General features: G+C 41.8%; 1 protein-coding gene across 2 annotated transcripts in view; it reads right to left on the bottom strand.

Annotated features, from left to right (window-relative positions):
* The window catches only part of DCT (dopachrome tautomerase), an 86558-nt gene that overhangs the window by 37197 nt on the left and 21865 nt on the right, over window positions 1-27496 (bottom strand). The window contains exon 2 of one of the 2 annotated variants that reach the window (XM_058670561.1): window positions 1171-2257. The exons of the other annotated variant lie outside the window; for it this stretch is intronic. Within the exon in view, the coding sequence (XP_058526544.1) occupies window positions 1171-1465 (295 nt within the window). The 5' untranslated portion in view covers window positions 1466-2257. The remainder of the gene's footprint in view (window positions 1-1170; window positions 2258-27496) is intronic. 2 annotated transcript variants of the gene reach the window in all.

Genomic DNA, 27496 nt, shown 5'->3' with positions numbered 1-27496 from the left:
AAGGATCCACCAAAAATAACTTTCTATCAAAGAATTAAAAATATTATTCCAAAATGATTTTAAATCCAGAACTTCTAAACAAACAAAAAAATCTGATATCCTTCCATCAACATAATAGCCCTTCAGACACTCTGTTAGTAATACTTCACAGGCTTCCATGGCATGATTCTCCTATGTTACAGAAACATAGTGGAAAAGAAATAAATACTTTAAAAGGCAAGTCTTATCCATTCAGCCACCAGAGAAGGGTGACCAAGGATTTTGCAGAGTTGACACTTATATTTTCTGTGTTTTGAATTCCCTGGCAGTTTTTGAGTGTTTATCACCACTGGATATGGCTGCTGGGAACTACAGGGAAACAACATCTGAGGAGGACCTAGTAAGATCCCAAAGACCAGAGGAAGAAGAAACGCACAGAGATTTCAAAGAAGCAGGACATAAAACAGACCAGGGCCTATTGAAACAGTCCCGATACCATTTCCTAAGTCCAAGCAAACCAGACAAGAGTGAAAATAACAACAAAAAAGAAAGAAAAAGAAAAAGAAAAAGGAAAAGAAAAAGAAAAAGAAAAAGAAAAAACACTGCTATCAGATAACAACCCTTTTCCCCAGCTCACTGAGAAAGTTCTGTCTTGCTGTCTGTCCAGCACCAACAAAGCTACAACCCAGTCACAGCTTTAACGAGAACGATGTACCCTGCTTGGGATGCGTACAAATCATTAGAAGCGCTATAGCCAGCATGAAGGAACACCTGCCTCTGATCCCACCTGGAAATGCCAAGCCTCACCCACTCCCTCCTCCGCAAGCGTAAGCCCATTTCAGCAGAGGGCACCGAACTCATCCTGAAAGGACTTGTTCTGACTTTCAAAGCTGACTCTGGAGCTCTTTTGACTCCTTTCCCAACAAACAAGCCAATGGTATGTTGGCATGCGTTCATATATAAAACCAGGCTTGGCCCAAGTAATATTTATTAAAGTTTTCGTAAGTGGGTGTACCTGAGGATGTGAACCAGGCAGCATTAGTTTCACTAATGCTTCTCAGCAAAACATAATTGGTTCTCCTTTCAAAGCTCCACTCAGTGGTCTCTTCTCCTTAGAAGGGGATCCTTTCTCAACCAGTACCCATCCCACAAAGCCCAGAGTAGGGCCAGCTCTGCCGATGGAGGCCTCACCTGTGCACTTGCAGGTTCGGTTGAAGAATTTTCTTGGCCACTGCTCACGGTCATCCTGGTTTCGTAGGATATAAGGACCACTCCAGGGCCTGGTGTCAGTTTGCACCTCTGTGCACTGCCCCCGGCCCTCCTGCGATCCACAGATGTTGGAGGGCTCAGCACCCAGGGGCGGGCAGCACACCTTGTTCACCAGGCTCTCCAGGGTCATGCAGACCCGGGGGAATTGAGCCCAGGCTCCAGGCAGGATTCCACAGGTCAGGCAAGTGAACAGAATCCACAACTGGACGAGACTCATGGCTGGGTGGTTGCAAGAACTCTCCCTTTGCAGTCTCTTCTTAACAGCTCGTCTATCTCCTAGTCTTCCACTCTTGAGTTCCTGAGAATCTACTGTCTTTTTACACTAAATGTATTTTTTCATTCTATCCCTCTCCTAAAAAAAAATCACCTACCTTCACATGTGCACATGTGTACAGGCACATGCAGACACTATTTTACGTGGCTCAAACAACTAACACAAATTTAATTTCATTAGGAGCACCTCTAACAGGCAAATTTAATGAGGGCAGTGCTTCTCACCATCTTCCCCGTTAAATCAAGCTTTGTCTAATTGAGTTAATTTGCAGAGTGCTCCAGTCATACTGCTTATTATGCTGGCATTTCTATGCCTCCCTCCTTCCCTCCTTATCCCTTGACTTTAATTGCCTTGAACTCAGTTCAAAAGCCAAATGCCGTGCTGCCTTTATTCTCTCTGGCTTGCCAAGCCACGAGGCCTTGTGGGGTTTGTGTAAGGGCTGGGAGAAGCTGTCATTAGAGGGATTAGTATTAGAAAAATCCTCATCGTTAGCACATGGTCCAAAGTGCACAATGAAGGGATCAAGTCTCTGGCTTTGTTTCAGGAGGGCAAAACCATCTTCTTTGTTGGGCTCATGTGCATCAGCCAAACTTGTGACCTCAGATTTCCCGCGGAGTCAATGGATGCAGTGAGTCTTCGTCAAAGGCCCTCACAGAGGAGCACACATTGGAAACGGCATGACACTCCTGACTGCGCGCTGACGCAAGAGAAGGACCACTCCAGGAGGTCACGCAACTGCAAACATAAAGAAACATTTATTTAGGGCTGATGTACAAGCAAGGGCTTTGTTCCACAGTCAGGAATCCATTTCTCAGTAACAACTTGCTCTTCTCCAATGCAGCACACTTCTAGAATTTACCCAAAGTAGCAGGCCACCAGAAAAATCATCGTTGTCATTATCTGATTGTGCAAAAGAGAGGGACAGTTTGGAGTGGGGACTTGTGATTGAAGATCTGGGTTTGTATTAAAGGAAGGCCTCGGAGCTCATGGGAGCAGCACAGGGAATGCACAGTTGAGCAGCAGTGAATGCCTACTGGAGCAGCCCTTCATCCCCTTGCTTTGGGAACAGGACTGCTCATGCCATAAAGTCTGCAAAGAGGGTAGATGCAGAACAGCCTCAGCCACTTTCTCAGAACACCTGATACCTACAAATAAAAGCGCTTGATGTCAATTTTCCCACCCCAAGGACTTCTGTGCCATCCCCTGACAGTAAGATGTTGTGACTAAATAAATAGGAGTTCTTTCCTCTGGCTGTGCACCTGTGCCAGCCTGGATTCCAGCCCCATGAGAGCAGCATCTCTGAGGCTGTGCTCTACACATCAGCATTCTCTATAAATTCTCTCAAGTTAAACCAAGTGTGTAGAGGCAGTGGGAGGGCACTGTGTTAAGAACAGTTTGGCTCCAGAGGAAAGGCTGCAGTTGTGTCAACTAAACAGCATTCTGTGCATTGGTTTCCTGGGGATTCCTTACAAATCACCACAAGCTGAATGGCTTGAAACAAGAGGACTTCACTGTATCACAGCATTTGAGGCCAGAAGTCCCAGGTCAAAGGGTTGCTAGGACTGGTGTTTGAATAGGGCTGCACTTGCTCTTGAGGCTCACAGCAAGAATACCTCTTGCAGCTTCCACTGGCTGCAGGTAAGCTTTGGTTTATCACTTGATTTGAGGCTGCAAATCTCCATTCTTTGCCATGGTCATATGGCCTTCTCCCCCTTTTCTCTGTGTCTCTCCTTTGTTCTGTCTCTTCTAAAGATACTTTTCATCGGATTTAAGCACCACTCAATACAGAATGATTTCCAGATCCTTGACTCAATGACATCTACAAAAATGATCCTTTCTCCAAAAAATATCACTCACATCCAACACTTTTGTGACATGGGCATATCTTTCAGAGAAGCAAAATTCAACCCATGGCATCATTAATGTGTTAGAATGGCAAACTCTCAGAGCTGTAAAGGTATTTTGGAACTTGATCATTCATTTCACGCATATTTATAGATGGCCACATATTTTGCAATTTCACTCTACATTTTGTGAAACCTTGAGACTCCACAGATGTTAGAATCAAAATTATTGGAACATGGAGATAAATGGAGTCAACTCTCACATCAGAATTGCCCTATGCTTAGGTCTGGGATTCTTTTCTTTCATTGTGACATTTGGTACATAACATGGTTTGTCTAGGACTTTAAATTCAGGCTGTCATGACTCCGCAGAACTCCAAGTCTGGCCCTGACCTCTGTGGCAAGCTACAGAGTCATGTCTAAGTTCCTTCTTGACCTCTCCCCTTGGCAGTCTAGACATCTCTCACTTAATATGCTCAAATCAGACATTTTGCCCTTTCCTGTTTAAATGTTGTTTGTCTTCCATGGATCTTTCCCACATTGGTGAGGAACAACACCATAGTCCTGTAAGTCACCACTGAGCCTCCTCTCTCCCACCTCCCCATGTATGCCTCCACAGCTTCCACAGCAAAACCCAAGGTTCTGTTAATACACTACTCCAAGTGTAATTCACAGATCCAGGAATGGTGTGCATTGAGATAAGAACAAAGGTTGAGAGTTAGCATTTAGAAACTTTCATCATGGTAATGTGATTTTGCCATACATTCAAACATATGACTGGTCATGTCCCTCAAAACGAAAGAGTCCACTTAGGGGATTGTGAGGATGGCAAGAAAATGGTCATGAGGCACAGCCACAAGACAGTCATGTACATTTGAATTGCATGTTTGTCTGTGACTGAAACCTCTTGTTTTGGAAGTTGCTTTATCATTAGTAGTTTGAAAACTAGTATGTAAGATGCTCTATGATCTGTCACTCTCCCTCCTCTCCTATTGTTCTTTGGGGGCTGACTCCTACAATTGCTCCATTACTTACATGTGTTCCATTCATTTCTACCTTGCCCATGGTCCTGCTTCCCTCTGCCTGGAGCATTCTGTTCAGAATCTTCCTTGTCATTTGGTTTTCAGATCCTAGAGACATCTTCCTGGCTTCTCACTTCGACATGTCTTCACTCAGTCAGCTATGTCATACCACATTTTGTTTATTTCATAACACAATCACTACAAAAATTGTCCTTCCTGTTAGTTTAGTGGCTAAGGTTTGTCTCCTCTACCAGAATATGAATTTCAAAACATCTAGAACCTCAACTTTCTGGTGTTTTTCCAACACTGGAATAGTGCTTAGCAAACACGAGATGCTTAACAATTAGCTGATTGGTAATTGGTAAAGTAAATAGTCCTTATTCTTTATGTTCATCAAGCAACACATTGCTATAAAGACCATCTTTACATGATTTAAGTTTTATTCTGCAGGAGGTGCCAGGTAAGACTTTGGTAAACTGTTGCAAATGTATAGAATCTACTGGTGAGGCCAGGGCTCCACCATAGCATTTCTCAATATTTCTGACAAATTATCACTGGTGTCTGACCAAATACCACAGGTGGGGAGTTCTCACAAACTTTTGGAGCAGTTACAAATGTTAGGAAATTCTTCCTTCTTCATGAGCAATTTGATATTAAACAAAAATTTCCTCCACCAAAGTTCCTCTCAAAAGCCCTTGATGACTCCTTCAGGCCTCATGGAATGGGTTCACTCAATTTTCCATAAGCTTCTCACATCCTCTTCTCTTTTACAAACCTCAACTCCTTCCCATTTTCCTTCCCATGACGTAGTTTCAACTGTCCTCCATCATCTTGATCTCTCTTCCTTGAACAATACAATTTGTTCTTTGATTCCTTGATTCATGCTTCCTACAGCTTAAGTCATCATTCTCCATGTGACCAAAGCACAGCTGACCTGAGCTTTACTTGGCTGTTGATTCATTCCATCCACTGTGTATTCATCAGAGAAGGCCAGGATAAGCTGTAGTCAAGGCTTCAGAGTTCACAGGCTCATGAGAGAGATGGCTTTTCCTCGCATACACCCTGTACCAGCTGTCATCTTGCTCTACCTTGTGCGCATCCCAGAGTTCAAGGTAAAATAGTGCCTTTTCATTCATTTCCTGACATTGCTCCCCAGTAGTGAAGAAGAGGCGGGTGATGGGCCTTCCCTTAGCTAAGGTTCACTCATGGTCATTAGCAGAAGCAAATCCAGGATGTGATGGTCTGGGGATGGCATAAGGGTATGCCCTGTAGGCTCAAGTGCTAGATGTTTGGCCACTGTTATAGCAGTGTTGGGAGGTGCTGGGACGTTTCAAAATCATGTCTCTCATTGCACATGGGTCAGTTTCTTTTGCATAACTCTACCTCGTTGTGCCACAGTCAGAGTGCCCTTGACAGGATGCCAGCACCATGTTCTTGGACATCAACAACTGTGAGCTAAATAAACCTCTTTTTTATAAATAAATTACCCAGTCTCAGGTGCTGTCATTTTATTGTACAGTACACTAAGTCACATAACTCTCAAAAGGGGAGACCTATGAGTATATTGCTTTTAAACAAAACATTTTTTATTCAAGGAAATATTTCTGTTTATTTTTATAAATAATAAAATGCAAGCGGACTCACTTGGAAATATTAAGTGTGGGTACCCAAAAATTTTTTAAATCATTTTCTCTTAATAGAACATGCTTTGTGGATGCTTAAAATATCTGACATATTTCTTGTTTTATTACATTTTATTTTGAATTTTTGAATTTTATGGTACAATCTCATACAGACTGGGTAAACAAAACATTTTAAATGCATTTTAAATCAACTAAATCCATGTAAAATCAATGTTAAGTCTCTCCTATTTTTGGACTTATTTATTTTTATTGGAAAGGCATATTTACAGAGGAAAGGAGAGACAAAGAGAAAGATACTCTGTCCACTGGTTCATTCCCCAAGTAGCCAACCTGGCCGGAGCTGAGCTGATTCAAAGCCAGCAGATAGAAGCCTTTTCCCGGTCTCACACAGAGGTGCAGAGTCCCAAGGCTTTGAGCCATCCTCTACTGCTTTCCCAGGCCACAAGCAGTAGAGCTGAATGGGAAGTAGAGCATCTGGAACACAAACCATATGGGATCTCAGCACCCATATGGGATCTCAGCAGTTGCAAGGCAAGGATTTAGCCACTGAGCCATCCCGCCAGACACCAATGTTAAGTCTCTTTTAGCATATGGCTTTCACAGACCTTCTCTAAAGTCAGTTTCCCCAGCCTCATGCCCTCTTACATTCCTATGAAATTGTCTTTGGAGGTCTGCATTGGTTTGCTGGGGCTATTATAGCAAAATCCATAGACTGGATGGATTAAACAACACAAATGTATTTTCTCATGATTTGAAGGCTATAGGTCAAGATCAAAGTGTGGGCAGAGTTGATTTTACACCTGTGGTCTCTCCGCTCAGCTTTCTCGTCTCGTCATCTTCCCATCTCTTCACATGATATTTCCTCTGTGTCTTTCTAGTATCTTGTACAACTAAATGTTCTTTTCTTTTTTTAAGCCCTTTTAAAGCTTTTTTTTAAAGATTTATTTATTTTTAGTGGAAAGTCAGATATATAGAGAGGAGGAGAGACAAAGAGAAAGTTCTTCCATCCAATGATTCACTCCCCAAGTGGCTGGAGCCGAGCAGATCTGAAGCCAGGAGCCAGGAACTTCCTCTTGGTCTCCCATGCGGGGGTGCAGGGTCCCAAGGCTTTGGGCTATCATTGACTGCTTTCCCAGGTCACAAGCAGGGAGCTGGATGGGAAATGGAGCAGCCGGGACACAACCCAGCAGCCATACTGGATCCCGATGCGTGCAAGACAAGAACTTTAGCCACTAGGCTACTGCTCCAGACCCTAAATGTTGTTTTCTAAGACACCAGACAGACTGGATTGGTGCCTATCCCAAAAGCCTCCTTTTAACTCAATGGCCCTTTCAAATGTCCCACCTTCTCATTTAGTCACATTCTGAGGTACCAGGGTTAGTGCCCCCAGGCATGAATTTGAGGAAAATACAGTTCAGCTCATTACAGGAAGAGTTTACTTCTGCCTATGTTAAAGTTGTTATCAGTGTGCCTGACAATGCAACTTCTCTCTTTGTTGTCTTCACCACACATTTGGCTGCCCTCATCATTATCTTTATAATCCAACTCATTGATGAAAATAAGTTCATTGCTAGATTCTGCATGCTACTCAAACACAGGTTCCTGATTATGGAAGGTCACAGGACAGACTTCCAGGTTCGGTCTTTGGATGCCCTGGAATTTTGTGGAGAACTGAAGATGGCTCTTCTGTGAAGATTCACAGACCATGTTAGCTCTTACAGATATCCAAGGCCATTTATTAGACTCAAGTACAGATAAGATCTTGCAAGTTCACTCCTGGTGCTTCTAAATATTGCTTTGGCCATAAAACACTACTCTGGTTGCCCAGCGAGGAGCCTGAACAGTTCAGTGTCCTTTATGATAAAGCAACAAAGCCCAGAGCTTGTTTATACTGGACTGGGCTTACAAGAAAAGTCTTAAATGTTTAAAGGAAAGGGTTAAATGAGCCTGCAATTCCATCAGCCTTGCACATACAGCATCTGGTACATAATAAACAACTTTTAAAACATTTGTTTATTCATCAGTGTTATCCTTCTCAAATTCATACTCATTCCTGACAAAAACAGGTCATCCTTTATTTAGGGTCCTATGCAATGAAAGAGGGTGAAGGGGAGTGAACATTGAATCTAACCCTAACACCAGTTCAGCTCAGTCCATTACCCACATCAGCCTAAACATACCGGTGGTTGCAGTCACCTGGTCAGTTCTGACCCCAGCCCCAGCTCATACACAAACCAATGGATGCTGTGGCCAGTCTAACCCTGCCCACCGCACACTCAGCTCTCATGCATTCCAGTAGGAACCACAGCCTAGTTGCAGCAACTCCCAATAATCCCCACAGGCCCGCCCCCAGCCCCTGGTTCCAGCACATCCCAGTATGTGCAGCAGACTGGTCAAGTCTGCGTCTCATTAGACTCTTACACACATCAGTAGGCACTGGAGCCTAGCTAAGCCCAATCGACCCTACGACCCAGCCAACATTCAAGCTGGCAGGTGCCACCAGCAGTCTAGCCAAGCCCACGCCTACCCTCATTCTCATGTTCACTGGTGGGGGCTGCAGCATATCAGAGGGGTGCAGCTCTGCCTCCTATGCCACCTTTCTGCTAATGTGGACCCTAGAAAGTAGCAGTGATGGCTCAAGTTAGAGTTCCTGCCCCATGTGGGAGACCTGGATTCAGTCCCTGGCTCCTAGCTGTTGCAAATCTTTGGGGAATGAACCAAGAAATGGGAAGTTGTCTCTTTCTTTTTCTCACTCCTTGTAAAAACAAAATGAGAAAGAGAGAGAACTAGAATATAGGAAATGAAATGGGCCATGGAATGATTCTACTGCTGCGTGACATTATTACTGCAAGGATATTTGAATAGGGTAGAATTCCTAGCTTGTGAGCGAAAAATGTTCAAATTGATGCAGAGACTTTGAATTTGGAAGGATAGGGCTGCCAACACATATACAGTGTGATCCCCCAGTGTCAACTAGATTTTGTGGCCCTTTGTACTTCCTATGAATTGTTTGACTCCAGAACGTCAAGAGTGAAAAAGGCATATTAATGAATTGGGTGCTTGCTATGTTCCAGGCAAGGGATGGTAAAGTTTCTAGTTACTTCTTCATTAGCTATTACTCAGTTTACAGAAGAGGACACAGAGACTGTGACACCTTAGTGATTTCTATGACACACATGTGTTTTCCTGACTCCAAAGTCATGGTCTTTTCACTACGCTGCAGACAAAGTTATCGTCATCTCTGGGAAAGTCGCTACAGTGCCACAAAATGAGAAACTGATGACCATTTATATTTCTTTAACGCCTACTCTATGCCAGAAACTTTGTTAAGCTTGCTTTATGCTACCTTATTTAAATCCCAAAGAGTTGCTGCTTGAAATTGAATTGCTTCCACTTTAGAAGAATTACTGGAATATTGGTACACTAACTAGAAGCTGCAAGCAGGTCAGAGTAATGTTAAGAAGCCTCATTCTGGGGAATCCTAGTGTGGTGCATATCAGACTAATCCTATGCCTGTGGTTCGCCATCCCACATGGTCATGGTTTCATGTCCCGCTTCATGGATTCTGCTCCACTTCCCATCCAGTTCCCTGTTTATGGCATGGAAAAGCAGCAGGAGATGGTTCAAGTCCTTGGGCCCCAGCACTGGTAAGGAAGACCCAAAAGAAGCACCTGGCTCATGGCTTGGATCAGACCAGCTCAGTTCTGTTGTGCCCTTTTGAGGGAGTGAACCAGCAGATGGAAGACCTTTCTCTGTCTCTCAGTAATTCTGCCCTTTCAAAGTAAAATAAATAAATAAATCTTTAAAAAAAAATCCTCATTCTGATAGACAAGAGTAAGAGTTGGTTTCCTTCTAGTTTTTCATTAACTAAGTTATCTTTGATTATCAGGCATTAGCCAACACTGAGACATGTAATGGGAAAATGTGATGTTATTTCTAAGCTATCTAACACAGCTCACAGTGAAGGCATTCTCTCAGGCATCAGACTCCAGAGAAGGTTCACTTCCTCATAGCAATCAGTTTGCCACAAATGTCTTGTCCCTGTGAATAATACAGTTTTTCTTTCTTTGCCTTAGCCAATTATGAGGCTTACAACCAAATCTGCAGCCCTCACATCCAGGAAGCAGCTGGCATAGTATCCAGCTTGGTGTTTTCCTTCTTATGGCCCCAGGTTCTGGGAATCTTATTTTGTCCTTTTGAAAATGTATGTGCTTCTCCAGCCTGCCTCGAATCCCTTGAGAAAACAGAGATTATCAGACATATTCACGTATCCCTAATTCTGTATAAATCCAGAAGTAATAACCATGGAGCCAAGCTGCTGTAAGTAACAGGAGGCTTCGAGAAAAATTCCTGAAGAATCCCTAGAAGATGTTTCAAGTGATCACAGAGCTAAGGACAAAAGCCAAGAAGATCTCAGGTAATAGGTACAACAGTAATTGAACATCGTCTTATTTACACAAGGGAAAGTTCTCATTAGAGACCAAGTAGCAGAATCCAAGAGGCTGAGATGTCTCATGGTATACTGTGACCATAAAACCAAGGACTTTTACAGAAAAGTTCTGAAACTCAGTAAGAAGCAGGTGTGTATTGTAGAGCTAAATAATACAAGAGTAGAACACGGTCCTATTAGGAAGCAATTCATACTACCCTCACCTTCTATAGTGCAGGTAGGACTGGATGTAAAGAGATGTTCTGCATATTTTTTATTTTGTATTCCAGTGCCTACCATAGCAGAAGACCTCAGTGCATGCTGATGGAAATGAGTCAAGAGTTCAGAGAACTTGTGAGTGGCTGATGTAGCACAGGCATACAGGACTTCCCTACATCCAAAGGAGGGGAAAATTGATTGAATCCAGGTGGGCCACTGACTAGGGTGATAAGTATTAAGATTAATACAGAAAAAAATCTGCACCTCTCTGCTGCTTGTTGGTTACTTGCCTGTCTTCTCTCCCACTCCTCTGAACAGGAAAACTTGCCCCCATTTTTAGCCTCCCGCTGCGCTCCTCTGTCTCAGGTTCTTGATCTATTCTTTGCTGCCACATCATGGAGAAAATAGGTTAATTTTGCCCTGTGTTCAAATCGTTTCTGAAATGCTGGGCGTCTATCCCGGTAAGGAATCAGCTGTCTGTATCTAACAGCTTTTCTCTTCTTGGTGGTGTGAAATGTTCTTCAGAAGAATTAAGGATTAGAAATAGGCTATGCAGTTCTCTTATCCAACTGACTGCATTTCCAGCCCTCTCCTGAATGCATTTTAAAATAGTATATCCTGAAGGCAGTGTTTCTACATCAAACATATTTGTTAATTTCATATTTCATATCACACATTTATATTCATCTCGGTTTGCTCTGCACACGTGTTCTCATTTTGCCAATTTTGATTTCTATCATGTATCCGGTACATGGTGTTCAATTTAGATGTTTCAAATGTGTTTCCCTATCACTCAGTAACTGACGTGGGTGGGAAACAGAGCTCCATCTCCTTCAAAACACAGACCTGAAGGAGGAAGAGAATGACTCACTCCCTTTGCTGTCCAAGTCAGCAGACACCACCTATATATTTGTAAGAGAATACGCTTGTTGCTAATAACAAATTTACCAGCATTTACAAATGAGTACCTAAGACTGTGTATTGCTGAAGTATATTGTCTAGGAAAAAGAGTAAGGTACATAAGTATAAATTCCCTATGCTCACTCTGACATGTAGTACCTCATGTGCCTGTCTATCTGTGTCTATGTGTATCAATTTAGAGATACGACAGAAGAAATGGGTTGACAGCTTGAGGCTATATGATTTAAGAGAACAAATGTAGAAGAGGCAAGCTCCAACACAAATGTCTTGTTAACATTTTTTAAAAAGGCAAAATCTAGGTAGGGGTGCAGACATTTTGGCATAGTCACAGATGAACCTAGCACTTGCCTTCCAATCCAGCTTTCTGTTAATGCTCCCATTATGACAGTTCCAGTGGTTGGGGCCCTGTCACCATGTGAGAGGGCCGGATGGAGTTCCAGGCTCCTGAGTTTGGCTTGGTGCAGCCCTGCAAGCTGGCATTTAGGAAATGAACTAGAAAACACAACATCAATCTCTCTCTCTGTCCCTTGGTCTCTCTCTTTGAAATGTAATGAAAAAATTAAAACTTTAAGAGTTTTTCATCACATTCAGCCTAAATTTTCTGGAAAACATTTTGTTGTGCCCTTAAAATGGATAGATACAACGTGGTGCAAATAACACCTCAATAAAGCTCTGGAAAAAAAAAACAAAAAACAAGAAAGCTAGTTGAGTGGCTGACTCTAGGAAAGGGGGCTGAAAGGATAAGAGACAAAAGAAAGAATCCCCTCCCCCACCAAGTTCCTCTATATCATTACTAAAGTATAGTTCTTCATACACAGTTATATGTCCATTATTGTGGGCATGGACAACGGTAGAGAGTCCAGCATCCTATTGTCATATAGTAAACAGTTTCATTGTAAGTTGATCTTTAGTCTGGAAGTAGAGATGCATACCGCATTGTATCCTCACATCTGGATATGTTAGTCTCCATTTCACAGTTACTGTACCTCCCCTTAAATGAAAAGCCACAATGCAAAATCAACAATAGGAAGAAAAATAGAAATTTACAATGCCATGAAGTTAAATATCATGTTACTAGATATCAAAGTCTTCATTACATAGCTACTATACATCCCTGAAATGAAAAACCACAAAACAAAATCAATAACAGGAAGAAAAAAGAAATTAACAACACCATGAAGTTAAATAACATGCTACTGAATGACTAATGTGTCACAGAAGAAATTAAAAAGAAAATCAAGAACCTTGTTTAAGAAAATGATGCTACTGTATGATCCATGAGTCATTGAATAATTTAATGAGAAGAAAGTGTTTTGAAGAGATGAAACTAACAACAACAAAACAATCAAAATCCATGAGATATAGTTGCCCCTGATTTTTGTTGGTAAACTGTGTCTCCTGTAGGCAACAGATGGGTTTTGCTTTTTAATCCAGTCTACTAATCTATGATGTTTGATTGGGCTTAAGCCATTTACATTCAGGGTTAATGTGAATGGGTGGTAATTTGGTCCTGTCATTTTTAGCAATGGATTGTTCATATTTAGTCTTCTGTCATTTTGCTGGGATGTTCTTCACATTTGTCTTTGGTTTTGTTTGGTGCTATTCCTCTTCTGTCTAGAGAACATCTTGAAGTATCCTTTGTAGGGCAGGTTTGGAAGAAGCAAATTATTCTAACTTTTCTTTATTGTGGAAGAATTTTATTTCATTTTTAAAGACAAAAGAAAGCTTTGCTGGATATATTATGCTAGGCCAACAACTTTTTGTTTTAGAATCTGGAATATGTCACACCATTCTCTTCTGATCTGAAGAGTTTCCTGTGAGAGGTCTCCTGTGAGTTTAATTGGCATTCCTTTATATGTCAATTGACTTTCTTTTTTCACGTACGCATTTAAGGATCTTTTCCTTACGTTCCGTTGAAGAGAGCTTGATTATCATGTGTCTTGGTGAAGATCGCTTTTGACCAACACTGTTGGGAGTTCTGTGCCCCTCCTGGATCTTGTTTCCCAATTCTTTCTCTACATTAGGGAAATTTTCCCTTATTATTTCATTAAATATATTTGTAAAACCAGTTTCTCTTTCTGCACTTTTTGGGATTCCCATCATGCTTATATTAGGTCTCTTAATAGTGTTTTTCAATTCTTGAATATTTTTTTTGGCCTGACCTAGCTCTACTTTCAGCTTTTGGTTTGTTTTCCCCTGGTGACAGAAAATATCTTCTAATTTTGAGATTCTTTCTTCTGCTTGTTTCATTCTATTTTGGAGACTCTCCACTGTATTTTTAATTGCTACAGTGTATTCTTCATTTCTAATGTATTAGCTTTCGTTTGATTCATTTCCAGTGTGACATATTCCTTAAATTCCTTTAATGCCTGCTTTTTTGTGCTTCTCGTTGATAAGAAGTTTTATAACAAGTGTTTTGAATTCTGTATCCCCCATTTTCTTGATGTCTCCCTCAGTTAACTCTGAAGTTGGCAAAGGGTTTTGCTCCTTTGCAGGGGAGTCGTCAATAATATTCATTTTGCCTTTGTCTCTTCTTTTGCTCTTGGTCATTGTACTTCTGCTTAGCAGAATCTTCTCCTTGGGGCAGGTTTCTAAGCTGTGTCACCCTCAGATCTACAACTCGATTTTACTTATTGAATTGGTAGACGGCTCTTTGTTTGCAGCCAATTGTGCCACTCTCTCCAGCAAGTTCTAGGTCTGGGTTCTTATGTTAGATTTCCGCCATGGTCTTTATAGCTCTTGCTCCTGGCTCACCACTCTCTACCTCCTGTGACACTGCTGAGGATGCACCGTTGTCTGTACAACTTTCGGTTGGAGCAGTTCCCATGACTAGGGAGACACCAGGAGTCCTATTTAGCTGCTGGTGGTAATCTTGCAGGAACTGTTGGCTGTTAGGGCTGAGGCCACGTGGACCTATTTTGACATATATGATGCCATAATTGGTATTATTTTCCTCACTTTATGTATTTTGAATGTTGAGCCATCCATTCAGTTACTTCAAAAAATTCATTGATTAAAAATTTGAAGTTAAAACACTGAATAAGAGGGAAAAAATCTTCAAAAACTTCTTGATCTGAATCTGATGGTTTTTTGCCAACCTCATTATTTTAGAATTAAGAAAAACATCATCTTCTTAATCAATAGTCTATATTATTTCTATTTCAATGAACATTGCAAAAGTGAGAAAAACTCCTCAAGAATATTGAAGAACCCTTCCCAAGAAATGCTTGGTCCTAGAAATTATCAATTCATACACATATTGCTACACCCAAATATAAATATGCATCTAGTACTAGAATCTAAGTGATTTTTAAAACATTTTTTCTTTTGGAATCTAAGAATTTTTAGCTCTTACACTTGGAAAACATTCTTCTGGTAATGATACTATCCATAAATGCAAGTAACTATTCTTTTTCTCGAGTCTGCTGAATTCATTAAATCATAGCACATCATGATTAAAGATGTGCTGTTCTGTTAGGTTTAGAACTTAGGAATCTGTCATTAGTCATAATACATACACAATGATATTTTAAAACATCATGGAAAACAGGATTAAATTTATTTTGAAGCAAAAAGTTTTGAAATTCAAGCATATAAGGATATGAAGACAAAGCTTAAACAAGCCAGAGACTATAGATAAAGCACAAATGAAACCATTCTTATTAATTTTAATAGCTAATAAAACTGAGTCCCATCATTTAAAATAAGAGGGAAAAAATCTTCAAAAAGTTCTTGATCTGAATCTGATGGTTTTTTGCCAACCTCATTATTTTAGAATTACTGTCAAAAGGCAACTAACCATGCTGTCTAGCTGACATTTCTTGAAAATGGCTCCTTCCTGTTTAATCTCATCTGAACTAATTCAGTTACATTTTTTAATTCAGTTACTTACAATGGATCCGGTATGCAAAATCACACACATACCCACCACCAACCCCCCACCAAAAAAAAGTTTCAAATTTCAGTTCATTTTATAAGTTATAAAAGAGAAACACATGTTCTTGCAATTCATGGCAGACAGGTGCCTAAATTTTGCTTTTAGGAAATTTTCATTTCTAAAATGTGTTCCAGTATAAAAAGGAAAATATATCAAAATACAATATAAAGCAAAGCAATGTCTTAGAGACCCTGGTTTACCTTCACTGTTCCACTTCCCTTGCAGCTCTCCACTAATACACCTGGGAAGAGAGTAGGGGACTTGAGCCTTAGCCACGCACTTGGGACACCCTGACTGAATGTCATGCTCCTGGCTTCAGTTCAGGTCAACCCTGGTGGACACAGCCATGTAACGTGAACCAACAAATGAAGGCTCACTCTTTCTCTCTCTCCCTCCCAACCTTCCCTACAACCTCATATACATGACACCATTCTGCCTTGCAATTTAATAAAGAAATCTTAAAAAAAAAAAAAGGTTACCTTCTAAAGTACTGAGATTTGGACATCAACATACAAATCTAAGAGGAACACAATGCAACCCATAGCAGATAAATGGTAAAACTGGACAGCAAACCTCATAAACTTACTCTCATTTTGCAACCAGGTGGAGAGTGAGTGTGGGTCGCCTTGCCAAGCAAGATAAACTGCAGAAAGTAGAGGAGACACCATCCTAAGTCTTCACTGATTTCTAGTGGCAAAAACCATCCTGCTTAATCACAGTGAAACTCCAAATGTGGCCTGGGGGAGTCTCTCTGTGAAGGTCAGTGCATTTCCATCAGAAACAGGAGCTCTTATCCGTGCCTGACACTTGGTGCTCCTCATGGCCTGTTTAAGCCACAGCACCTCATAAGTGATGAAAAATTCAAGATCATTTAGATCAAACACTGTCAGTTGGTTAAACCAAGCCCCACACAGAGCTCAGCCTCCAGAATTCCGTACTGTTTCCCTACTCAAGCAAATCAGGGATGACCAAACTTGAGATGTCTCTGTCCTGAGAGGCACACTTTTTCTGTTGCCTTTGCCTCAAGCATCACATGTGTAAAAGTCACATTTAATTCATCTTTCTGTCAGTTCAACCAGAGGATCAGACAGAAAGACATGATTCTTTAGTAACCCTTTCCTCAAAGCCCTTTCTGCCACCCTCTCCCCAGGCAAACACGTATCATCATTCTGTCATTTGAGACCAGTTTGCTTTTTCTGGAATCTTCCATCAGTGGAAACATGTAGTATGGACACTCTCCAGGTTCCTTTCAGCATCGGCAGGGCAGCTATTTCACACGGTTCTGTGGGGTTCTGAATCCGCAGAAGCTGCATCAAAGTCACCTCAAGATGACAATGGATAATGAGTCAGAACTTTGTATTAATACCAAATATTCCCTTACAAAATATGTAGGTTCTGAAAATAGTCACAAGTATTCTTTTTTTTTATATATAAGATTGATTTATTTATCCGAAAGACAGAATTGAAGAGAGAGATGACTCCAATCTTGTGATTCACTCCCCAAATGGCTGAGCTAGTACAAAGCCAGGAGCCAGGAGCTTCTTCCAGGTCTCCCAGTTGGGGACAGGGACACAAGAACTTGAACCATCTACCACTGCTCTCCCAGGTCATTAGCAGGGAGCTGGATCAGAAGCAGCTAGTACTCAAATCTGTACCCAGATGGGACGCCAGCACAGCGGGTGATAGGTTAACTCACCATGCCACAGAGCTGAGCCTTCAAATGGTGTTTTTTTTTTCAGTCATGCTACAAAAGACCCCACACTTTCTAGTACAGTTTTACAAGCCAACACAGTGAAGCTGACAAGCATAGCGGAGCCCTCCGATGCTGCCATTCTCTGTGGCTTCCATCTTTCTTTTTGTAGTCTAAAGATTTTTGTATTTATTTCAGAGAGAGCCTACTGTGTGCTGGTTCACTCTCTAAAACAGTCACACAGCCAAGGCTGGGCCAGGGCAGAGCCCTGTGGAGCCCAAAGAATGCAAGATTTAAAACAAAAAGTTAATAGTAATGTAGCAAGGAAACTCTAAGAGAGAGTATATGGGAATTCTTTCTACATTCTATCAATTTTTCTGGAATTTAAATCTATTCTAAAAACCTAAGTTTTGTTACATTTTCTAAAAAAAAATCTTACAGATGCCAATAGTTGCAAAATTGGGAGAATCCACCTGAAAGTTCAAATCACAAATTCATCCTGAAAGACTGCTCCAGAAACTGCATTAAATCCACTCCCTGGTCCCCAAGTTCTCATGCCGCTGCCTTTTACCACACCTGCCCTGCCTGCTCAGCTGGCCCTGGGCTCTCGTAGGGTTCCCACCCGCCTTCAGAGAGCGTTAGTGCCGTTACAGATGTGGGGAGCAGGTTGCTACCCTCCAGAGCCTCTGCGGCGCCATGCGCACTTTCCTCCTTCTCCATCCCGTTCCCCCGTGTCATACACACCCGCACACAGCACAGTGGGAACTGAACATGTGGATTCTTGCTCAATCCTTCACATCCTGGCCTGCCACTGGTCTTCCTAGCACTAACATGACATTTACTCTAACGGAAGGCGTGACTCATTTCACTACAGAAAGTTGTTCAAGTGATTCAGAAACCAGGGAAGAAAGCAATTCATCCATGACTACTTTGCTCAGAGACAACTATAGCCTCCACGCTGATGTTTATACTTTCAACTCTTTTTGATATGTATATAAAACTTTAAAGAAAACTGTGATCTTTCTGTATTATTACATAACACTCTGTATTATGTTTAGAATACATGTTCAATACATTATATTAGACTATAATAATGTAAGTAATGCTATCTTATGCTCTCATTTTCCTCATACAACTTTTGAAGAGTTACATAACTTTTTGCATAATAAACAATTTTAGCATCATCATAATTGATCTGATTTCTTTATGTGTGGCTTTCTACTGTTGCACACGGAAAGATTTTACACACATCAATTTCCGAATATAGAGGAACAAAGAAATAATTTCATCCAACGGTTAAAAAAATGTGTTCCATAGCAAAATTTGAAATGCCGACATTTAAAGAAGAAATAAGACTCTAACATGAGGGCCCGGCACGGTAGCCTAGCAGCTAAAGTCCTCATCTTGCATGTGCCAGGATCCCATATGGGCAACGGTTCTAATCCCGGTTGCCCCACTTTCCATCCAGCTCCCTGTGCGTGGCCTGGAAAAGCAGTCGAGGATGGCCCAAGGCCTTGGGACCCTGCACCTGCGTAGGAGACCCAGAGGAGGTTCCTGGTTCCTGGTTTCGGGTCAGCGCAGTTCCAGCTGTTGCAGCCACTTAAGGAGTGAATCAATTGATGGAAGATCTTCCTCTCTGTCTCTCCTCCTCTCTGTATATCTGACTGTCCAATAAAAAGAAAATAAATTTTAAAAATGAAAAGAAAGCCCTTAAAAATCTGACATGAAACCCTTACAATATCATGACATTGATGTTAATTCAATATATCTCTGCTAGAATGTTAGTCACCACCCACTCTTGAACTGTATTGTGCCTTCAACAATTATAGAGGTCAGAAACCTGGCAAGGGGGAAGGAGAGAAGATTTAAGTCTGCAAGTCCTTCTGAGTAATAAGCTTAATATGATCACTTGACATTTTAATTGTGAAGATTTCATTCCAAATTTGGTTACTGATAACTTACATGGGATCTCCGCAGAATTCATGCGAAGTTTACTGTGCAGGGCCTAGTGAGGCTTCTGGGTAAGGCTGTTGTACAAAAGTAAGTCTACATGGCAGGCTCTTCCATGCAAGGCACAAGACACCCGAAAGCCTCTCCTCACTACCAAGTGACTCCTCTGCCTCTCCCACACCCTGTTCATTCCGTCATCAGCATTCAGTTATCTTCAAGGTTATGCAACCCCATCTTCGGATCTTGTTCTGAAGCTGATAAAGTGCAATCCAGATGAGTCAGACCAGAGTCTAAGAGGGGTATCATAAACTGGCATGGTATCGACATTTCAGCACACTTAAGAGGCTTGACAAGCACATGCGCAGACCTTGTAGATGTGCTTCAAGCAGCAGCTGATGTAAGGGACACAGTTTCGATCTGCTCAGGCTTAGGAACATGAGAAGGTAAAAGAGAGAAAACCCCGGGCACCCTTCACAAGTTGACTGGAAGTGCAGGCGTTTAGCCTCGTGGTTAAGGTATCAGGGTTACCGTGCCCAGCTGCACTGCTGATTTCAGGGTCCTGGCCACGTGTACCTCAGGAGCCAGCAAATAACAGCTCAAGTAGTTGGGTCACTGACATCCATGTAGGTGACATGAATTAGGTACTCAGCTCCTAGCTTCAGCCAGGCATTTTCACTCATTTGCGGAACAAACTAGTAGATGAAAGTTCACATTCTCCCTCTCTCTCTCCCCTGTCTCCCTTTCTCCCCTGCCTTCTATCCCTCTCTTTCCCTCTCTCTATTCCTCTACCTCTCAAATATTGTGAGCCCAAACATTTGGTGAACACTATTCTGGGTGTTTCTTATTGAGGCCGTTTCGTGAATGAGATTAGCATGTAAGCCAGTACACCTTGAGATAGACAATTTGCCCTCCACAAGGTGGCTGCTCCTCAGCATGATCAGCTGAAGCCCCCAACAGAGCAGGGATTGGCCTTCCCTGAGCAGTCGGTCTCCAGGCCTGAAGCACGGAGATAGCTCTGCTCTGGAGCCCCAGTCTGTCAGGCCCACTCTGAAGACTTTGCACTGGTTAGGCTCCACAATCACATGAGCTAAATCCTTAAGATAAATCTTTCTGTCTCAGAGAGAGAGCAAGAGAGAGAGGGAGAGATACACACATGCATAAAGATGTGGATGCTTGTACAGCAATGAAAATTGTTATATATACCCTACTGGTCCTTTATCTGGAAAACTAGGAGACACCTCCTCTGCATTAGAGGATGGTTTTTTTTTTTCCCCCTCTGAAGAGCCAACCAGTAGCTGCTGTTGGCCGTGAAAGAGAATCATGTTCTCCTGAAAACATCTGAGGACAAAGCTGACTGCATGAATTCGATGGCCTAACCTCAACCATAGAAACTGTCATGAGAGTCTTCCCAGGTAAATGAGCAAAATGTACCTTCAGTGATCTAAACACCCTGCTAGTTTTACACACAAAGGAAAAAGTTCAAAGTCACTTGACTGCTGGATCTAAATTCAGGTCCAACACATAGAAAAGATGAAACTTACAACTCCAGACCTTCACATCTCCACAGGAGATGTCTGTGCCTCCATGCTCTAACCCCTTCACTCCCTCCTGCTTCACTCAGGGTGTACCACAGAATGCTTTGATTTGATTTTCATATATATATAACATGTTATATATAAATTATATATTATACAACATATTGTATATGTGAATTATATAATATATTATATGTATTTATATATATTTTATATATACATTATATATATAAACTTAGCCATAACCTCATACAGTTACTTTTTGCAAAAATAACTGTGTGTGGAAGTTATTTTTTTGCAAAAATAACTGTGATCTGTATTCTTAAGAAATGTCATTTATATCATAGGGTATTGTCAGTTATAGTCAGCATGCTACACATTAGAGCCACTGTTCGACACTTTGCTTCTAGGGGTTCCACTTTTTGAAATTCCACAACAATTGAGATCATGCACTACTTGCCTTTCTCTTTGTGGCTTATGTCACTGAGCATAAGGTTCTTGGGAGCATCCACACTGTCACTAACGGCAGGACCTCCCTCTCATTATAGACTAAGCGTGACTCCATTATGTCCTATGGCCATTAGTGGCATTTAGATTACTTCCGTGTCTTGACTATCACGAACAACCCTGCCATGATCATGGGCCTTCACTTCTGCAGTACATTTTGATATATTAAATAATATTCAGCTGCACCAAAAACAAGCTGAATAGTACAATCCCCTACTTAGAGATAACGCATTAACATCTTTTGATTCTTTTTTTTTTTTTTAATTTGTTTGAAAGGCAGAGAGAGAAGGAAAAACAGACGTGTTTCGTTTCCTGGTTTATCCTCCAAATGGGTCACAGTCATTGAGGTTAACCTAGCCAGGAGCCCAGAGCTAACCCAGGACTCGCATGTGGGTGGCAGTACTTCAAGTACCTGAGCTATCACTGGCTTCCTCTTAGGGTGTGCATTAGCAGGAAGACTGAGTGGAAAGCATGTCGGGAACTCAAACCCAAGTAGTTCAATAGGAGATGCAGGGCCAGTGTCTGCAGCACTATCTTCACTCTACACCAAATGCCCATCACCCCATTAATTTTCTTCATGTTTGTTATTTATTTTTCATCTACTTAAAAGGCAGAACAATAGAGCTAGCAGCAGAGGCAGATACACAGCGAGAAACAGAGAAAGAGAGGAGAAAAAAGACAGAGAAGAGAGAGATTTTCCATCACTATTTCACTTCAAAATGCCCACAACATCCAAAGCTGGCCCAGCCAAAGCCAGGAGCCCGAATTCCATCTGGGCCTCTCATGTGGGTGGCAGGAACCCAAGTATTTCTACTGCCTCATAGGATGCACAGGCAGGAAGCTGGAACAGAAATAGAGTACGCTGGACTTGAACCAGCACTCTGAGACAGGATGTGAGTGTTGCAGGCAGGTGCTTGCACCTGTTAACATCTGAGGGCAGTTTTGCATACCTTTCTATCACCACGTACTCATAGAGGCATTTTTAGTTTCTTTCTAAATAATGTTCCCACAAAAGGTTTTAAAGGAGTTTGGATGCATTCATCTCTGAATCTCTATTGTCACTGTTTATAAAATGAAAGCGGTGTTAACACCTGTCTGGTCAGAGTGTTGGGAAGATTCAACAAGTTAGTGGACAATATAAAGTAAATTTTCTCCCCTACTTTCCAGTGTTCCCTCTGGCTTTCCTTCCTTCTAGGTTTATTCCTCAAATAAATGTTTATGAAACACCTGCTGTTTGGCAGGCACTACCCCAGGCATGAGACTCACAATGATGGAGCCTGCCTCCATGGCACAGACACACACTGAGACGGAGAGCACACGGGGCTGCAGGATTCAAGGCAAGAGCAGCAGTCTGTGGTGGATGCAGGAAGTGGCAGTGCCCCGAGTATATGCAACAGGCAACAAGTCATTGCGCTGTGGCCACTACACTAAGTTCAGGGAGAAAGTCTGTGGCGATCATCCTGCAAATCTAAGCAGAAGCCATCAGGAGAGGTCTTCGCCATTGCCAGATTAAGAAGTACTGAAAACATCAGAGCTAGCTGTAGCATTTGTACCACTGTCTGTCATTGTGCCCTGCTGGGTCTTCCACACCCACCACAGTCTCAGCCGCTGCTGCTGAACCCTCCTGCAGGTGCCCTCACTATTCCACAGCCCCGCCCATGGCCCCTGAGCCCATGATTTCTGCATGTTGCTCTCATGTTATGCTCTCCTCTTGCCTCAGCCATTTTCAGTTACTCTCTGGCGAGAAAGGAGAGGGACCTATCTCCTCCAGCTGCTACTGTCATCATTCTCAGCCCGCACTCCAAAAGGTGTCTGCCCACCCAGGTGCCACTTGCCCTGCTCCCATTCACCACCTCACCTGTCGCTCCTGGGTTCACGCTTTGTCCTCAACACTTGGATGCCAACGGCTGAGGGCCTCAACACGAGTCAGCAGAGCACACATCTGGTGGTCCTGAGCTGGCCTGACTTTTTCAGTTGTGGACCTCTCTTTTCTGCAATTCACCTCCTTCCCTTTACTTCTGGGTTCCCTCCTCCTCCACTTCCTCCAGTAGCCCTTAACAGTCCTCAGCCATCTTTATAGCTCATCCCCATCTACCAGCACTTTTGTATGTAATCCTTCTTGGGGTGTGTGTGTGTGTGTGTGTGTGTGTGTGATCCCTCCTGTTCCCACTGCACTTCCTCTGAAACCTGTCACAATACGTGCAGCCCTCATCTACTCTTGCAGACAAATCCTTGACTTCCAACTACTGAGAACCAACTTCCCAAAAGGCTGATTACCCGGAGGTCCCAATTCATTAGCAATTCTCAAGCTTCCAGAAGTCAGACCATTGCAAGAAAAGCCCAGTTTAATTACTGGAGAGGCAGATTTATTAACTGCTTTCCAAGAAGACCATAGTGGGTTTGCAAAAAAAAAAAAAAAAGTGCTCAAGTTGTGAACCCTTGCTACCTATGAACATGACCTTGACTGGAAATACAGACTTTGTATTTGCTACTATGGTGAAAGACCTCAAGCAGACGTAATCCTAGATTAAACCTGATGACTATTGTCCTTACATGAGAAAGGATTGAGAAGAATAGAGGGAGAAGGGGAACATGCAGGACATGCTGAGCTTGGGGGTGTGCTGCTACACTCAAAGGATGCCTGTAGCTCTGTCTTCAGACCAGAGAGGGTATACCTAAGAAGCCGTTGAATTTGACTGGACAATAAGATGCTGGACTCTATGTTTGGTATATGCTTGCAATGGGGGAATCTCAACTGAACTTGAGCTGTGGTTATGCAACAAGGTGGAGGAATCCACCATGGTGGGAGGGTTTGGGGAGGGGTGGGAGAACCCAAGTATCTATGTAACTGTGTCACATAATACAATGTAATTAATGAAGTTAAATAAAAAAAAAAAAAAAACCTGGAAGGGAAACACCCTCCGAGCCTCACCCACACCTTCATCTCAGACTTTCACTCTCCACATCTGTGAAAGACCACCTCCTGACTTTTTTTTTTTAGTTCATTTTATGACACAGTTTCATAGGCTCTGGGATTCCCCCAACCCTTCCTCCTGCCCTTCTCCCATGGTGGATTCCTCCACCTTGTTGCAGTGTTACAGTTCAAATCAAGTCATGATTCTTTCATTGCAAGCATGTACCATGCATAGAGTCCAGTCTCCTATTGTCCAGATAGATTCAACAGATTCTTGGGGAGACCATCTCTGGTCTGAAAGCAGAGCTGGCAGAGTATTATCCCAATGAAAAGCCACAACATAGCATTAACAACGATTTACATCATTATGGGGTTAATTGACATGGTTTTGAGTGACCAATAGGTTAGACCACAACCTGTGACTACTTCACTGACTTTTCAATTTTAGTTTATACACATCCGGCTGCTATACACGTTAAAATGGTACTGTACCTAGAGGGTACTGTTTCAGCTGTCTCAGGTCTATTTTCATTTTTATATTTAACAGCTTGTGGTATTGAAGCATTAATTTAACTGAACTTGGTGAGTTTTAGGATAGTCCAAACAGGCTTATAACTCTAACAAGGCATTTGTTAACAATTGAGGTGCAGAACAGTTTTAGGTTGGGTGTGCAGAGAAATCCTTAATACCTTAGTGAGGAGTAACTAATCTTTGTGACCTGCCTAGTTAGGTATTTGTGAGTCCAAGCTGACCTTTTCTTGTATGCTGTAAGCTTTCTTTATTAGTCTCTATCGAATCTGATTTTTTTTTTTAACCTATGGCCATATCACCCTGAACGTACCCGATCTCATCTGATCTCGGAAGCTAAGTAGGGTCGGGCCTGGTTAGTGCTTGGATAGGTTACTTTTTTTTAAAAAAGATTTGTTTATTTATTCTGTCCACTGATTCACTCCCCAATTGGTCACAAGGCCAGAGTGTATGCAAGGCAAGGACTTTAGGCACTAGGTTACCACACCGGGCCCCTCTTGACTATTTTAAACCACCCAGTTCAATTGTAATTTGTTACAGCAGCACTGGGAAATCAGTACACATTCGTATGCATTACTCTCTTTTTAAAAACTATTTGTATCCTTATCAAGTGGTTTCCTAGCTTTCCTAACTCTTTAAGTCATTGATGAACTATATGTTTGCTTTTCACCTATAAAACTAACGGTGCTAGTTGTCCGTATCTAAGCAAAGCATTTTCTTTCCCTTGTGTTTATGTCATTGTTTGGTGAACTCATTTATCAACGTCAAGGCAAAAATAAACTTGGGTCCATCCTAATTCAAAGTCAAAGTGGTGAGATGTGGAATTAATAAAATACTGCTGTAACACGGTACAATCCTTGCTATTTTTATAGGATGTGGTGTTCGTGTTTGGCTAATGTAATTAATCTTTAGCTAAAGTCAAATTTACCACCTATTTTCATTGCTTTTAAGTGTCTGGAAAACAAAATTTTGTTTCTGCTTTTTCTCAGGGTGAGTTGAGCAGCTTGAGCACGCGAGGCGCCTCGCTGCCTGTCGTCCTAGCCAGAGCTTCTCAACGACTGCAGTGCAAACCGTGACAGTGACAGGGGCATTTGGTATGATTCAAGTTAGTATTTGTTGCCAGCATCCAGTGAGCAAGGTGTCAAAATTGTCCCCTGCAAAGTACCCATAAAAGCAGCAGCGTGAAAAATACTGCTAAGCATTTCCAATGTCACATCGCGACCTTCGGTTGTATCGCACTTGTCATTAGGCATGTGAAAAACATTAACAGAAAAAAATCAAAAACTGACTTGTATTTTCCTCTTCTATTTATGTCTGAGGCACTTTTTAACATGTTTATTCTCATCGAAGTGAAAGCAGTCACACACACACACACACACACACACACACACACACGAGAGAGAGAGATTTCCATCTACCAGTCCTCTCCCACAAGTGTTCAGAATAGCCAGGGCTGGGACAGGGCATAATTACGAGCTGAAACTTGACCCTTTGGTGTTTTCTGGGTCTTGGTTTCTTGGCCTGAAAAAGGAGGAAGTTGGACTGGCCAGAGTTCTTCAGCAGTGTCAACATCATGAACATTACTGTGCAGGGCAGAGGAGACTGAAGAAACAGGGTGACTGGAGGCCACATAGGACCCAACAAGGGACAGTCAAGGGAAAGCCAGTCAAACACAACTCTACATCATTGGCTCATTGTGAATTCCCACTTTGGGTAATTATATGATGGATACGGAAAGTATTAACAGGGAGCTGAGGGTGAGAGCTATCCAAGAAATCTGTCTGCCCTTTTTTTTTTTTTTTTTGTAACTTTTACAACTTCTCTGTAAATCTGCTCAAAATGAAAAGCTTAAAAACAAAAAGCATCTAGCATTCAAGGTTAGAATTTTGATGGTCTTTCCGTCTTACACTCAGCATTACTGGACCAAGACCTTTGATGTAGGCTACAAAAGAGTTTCTTCTTAGGAGATATGTATCAACCCATATCAAAGGATGCCCTGCTTTTGAACAACAGCCGGAGTCTGCAGTTCTGCCATATTGACTATTTTTATTTAAACTCCTGTAAGACATTTAATTAATCCCTTGTAACTTTATAGAGTCAAGAGTCTACAGGTTTTAGTCTGTATCCTTCACATCACTAATGCTGGAAGGAATTGCTCATCTGCATCATTAGCAAACAAGAAAATATACACATCAAGGGCCTTTCCATTCTCCTCCTCAGTCATGTTTTTTCATGCTTTCACATGACTTACATAGTCAAAATTCAGTAATCTGCCAATACGAGTAATCCACAAATTCTGTGAGAAAGTTTAAGTTTATTTTGCCACAACAATATTAAAATCTATGTGTAGTTCATTCAATATTCACTTTCCCTGGACATTCTAAACACATGCACACGCACACAGCATTCTGTACTTTATGATATCGGGAAAAAGTGATCACTGTTAATCATAATGGATTCTGTTGGTGACAAAAAATGTCCATTGTTGTTCTAATTATTTGTTGCATTAATCTGAATTTTATTTTTTCTATGTTCCAGGAACAGAGAATGTCACTTGAGGGATTATTTCTCTGTTCCTTCAGGTGCCCCTAGTTAGGCACAGATGAGTTTGCAAACATACTGTCACTGGTCATGCCTGGCTTTCGAGAAAAGGGCTGGATGGGCTACACTGAGCCCCAGGCAGGGTTTGTGTCAGAACAGCAACAAAGTTATCACAGCATGTCAACTATCAATTCCCTTAGATGCCTGATTTTAAACAACTTTGACTAATAAATGTCTTTATAGATAAAGCAAATATCAGAAATGCTATCATATATTCAGTTGTTTACATGGGAG

This window comes from Ochotona princeps, chromosome 12 (assembly GCF_030435755.1).
Source record: "Ochotona princeps isolate mOchPri1 chromosome 12, mOchPri1.hap1, whole genome shotgun sequence".
Classification (NCBI taxonomy): domain Eukaryota; kingdom Metazoa; phylum Chordata; class Mammalia; order Lagomorpha; family Ochotonidae; genus Ochotona; species Ochotona princeps.
The sequence above is the reverse complement of the archived record's forward strand: the minus strand, read 5'-3'. Positions and strand labels throughout refer to the sequence as shown.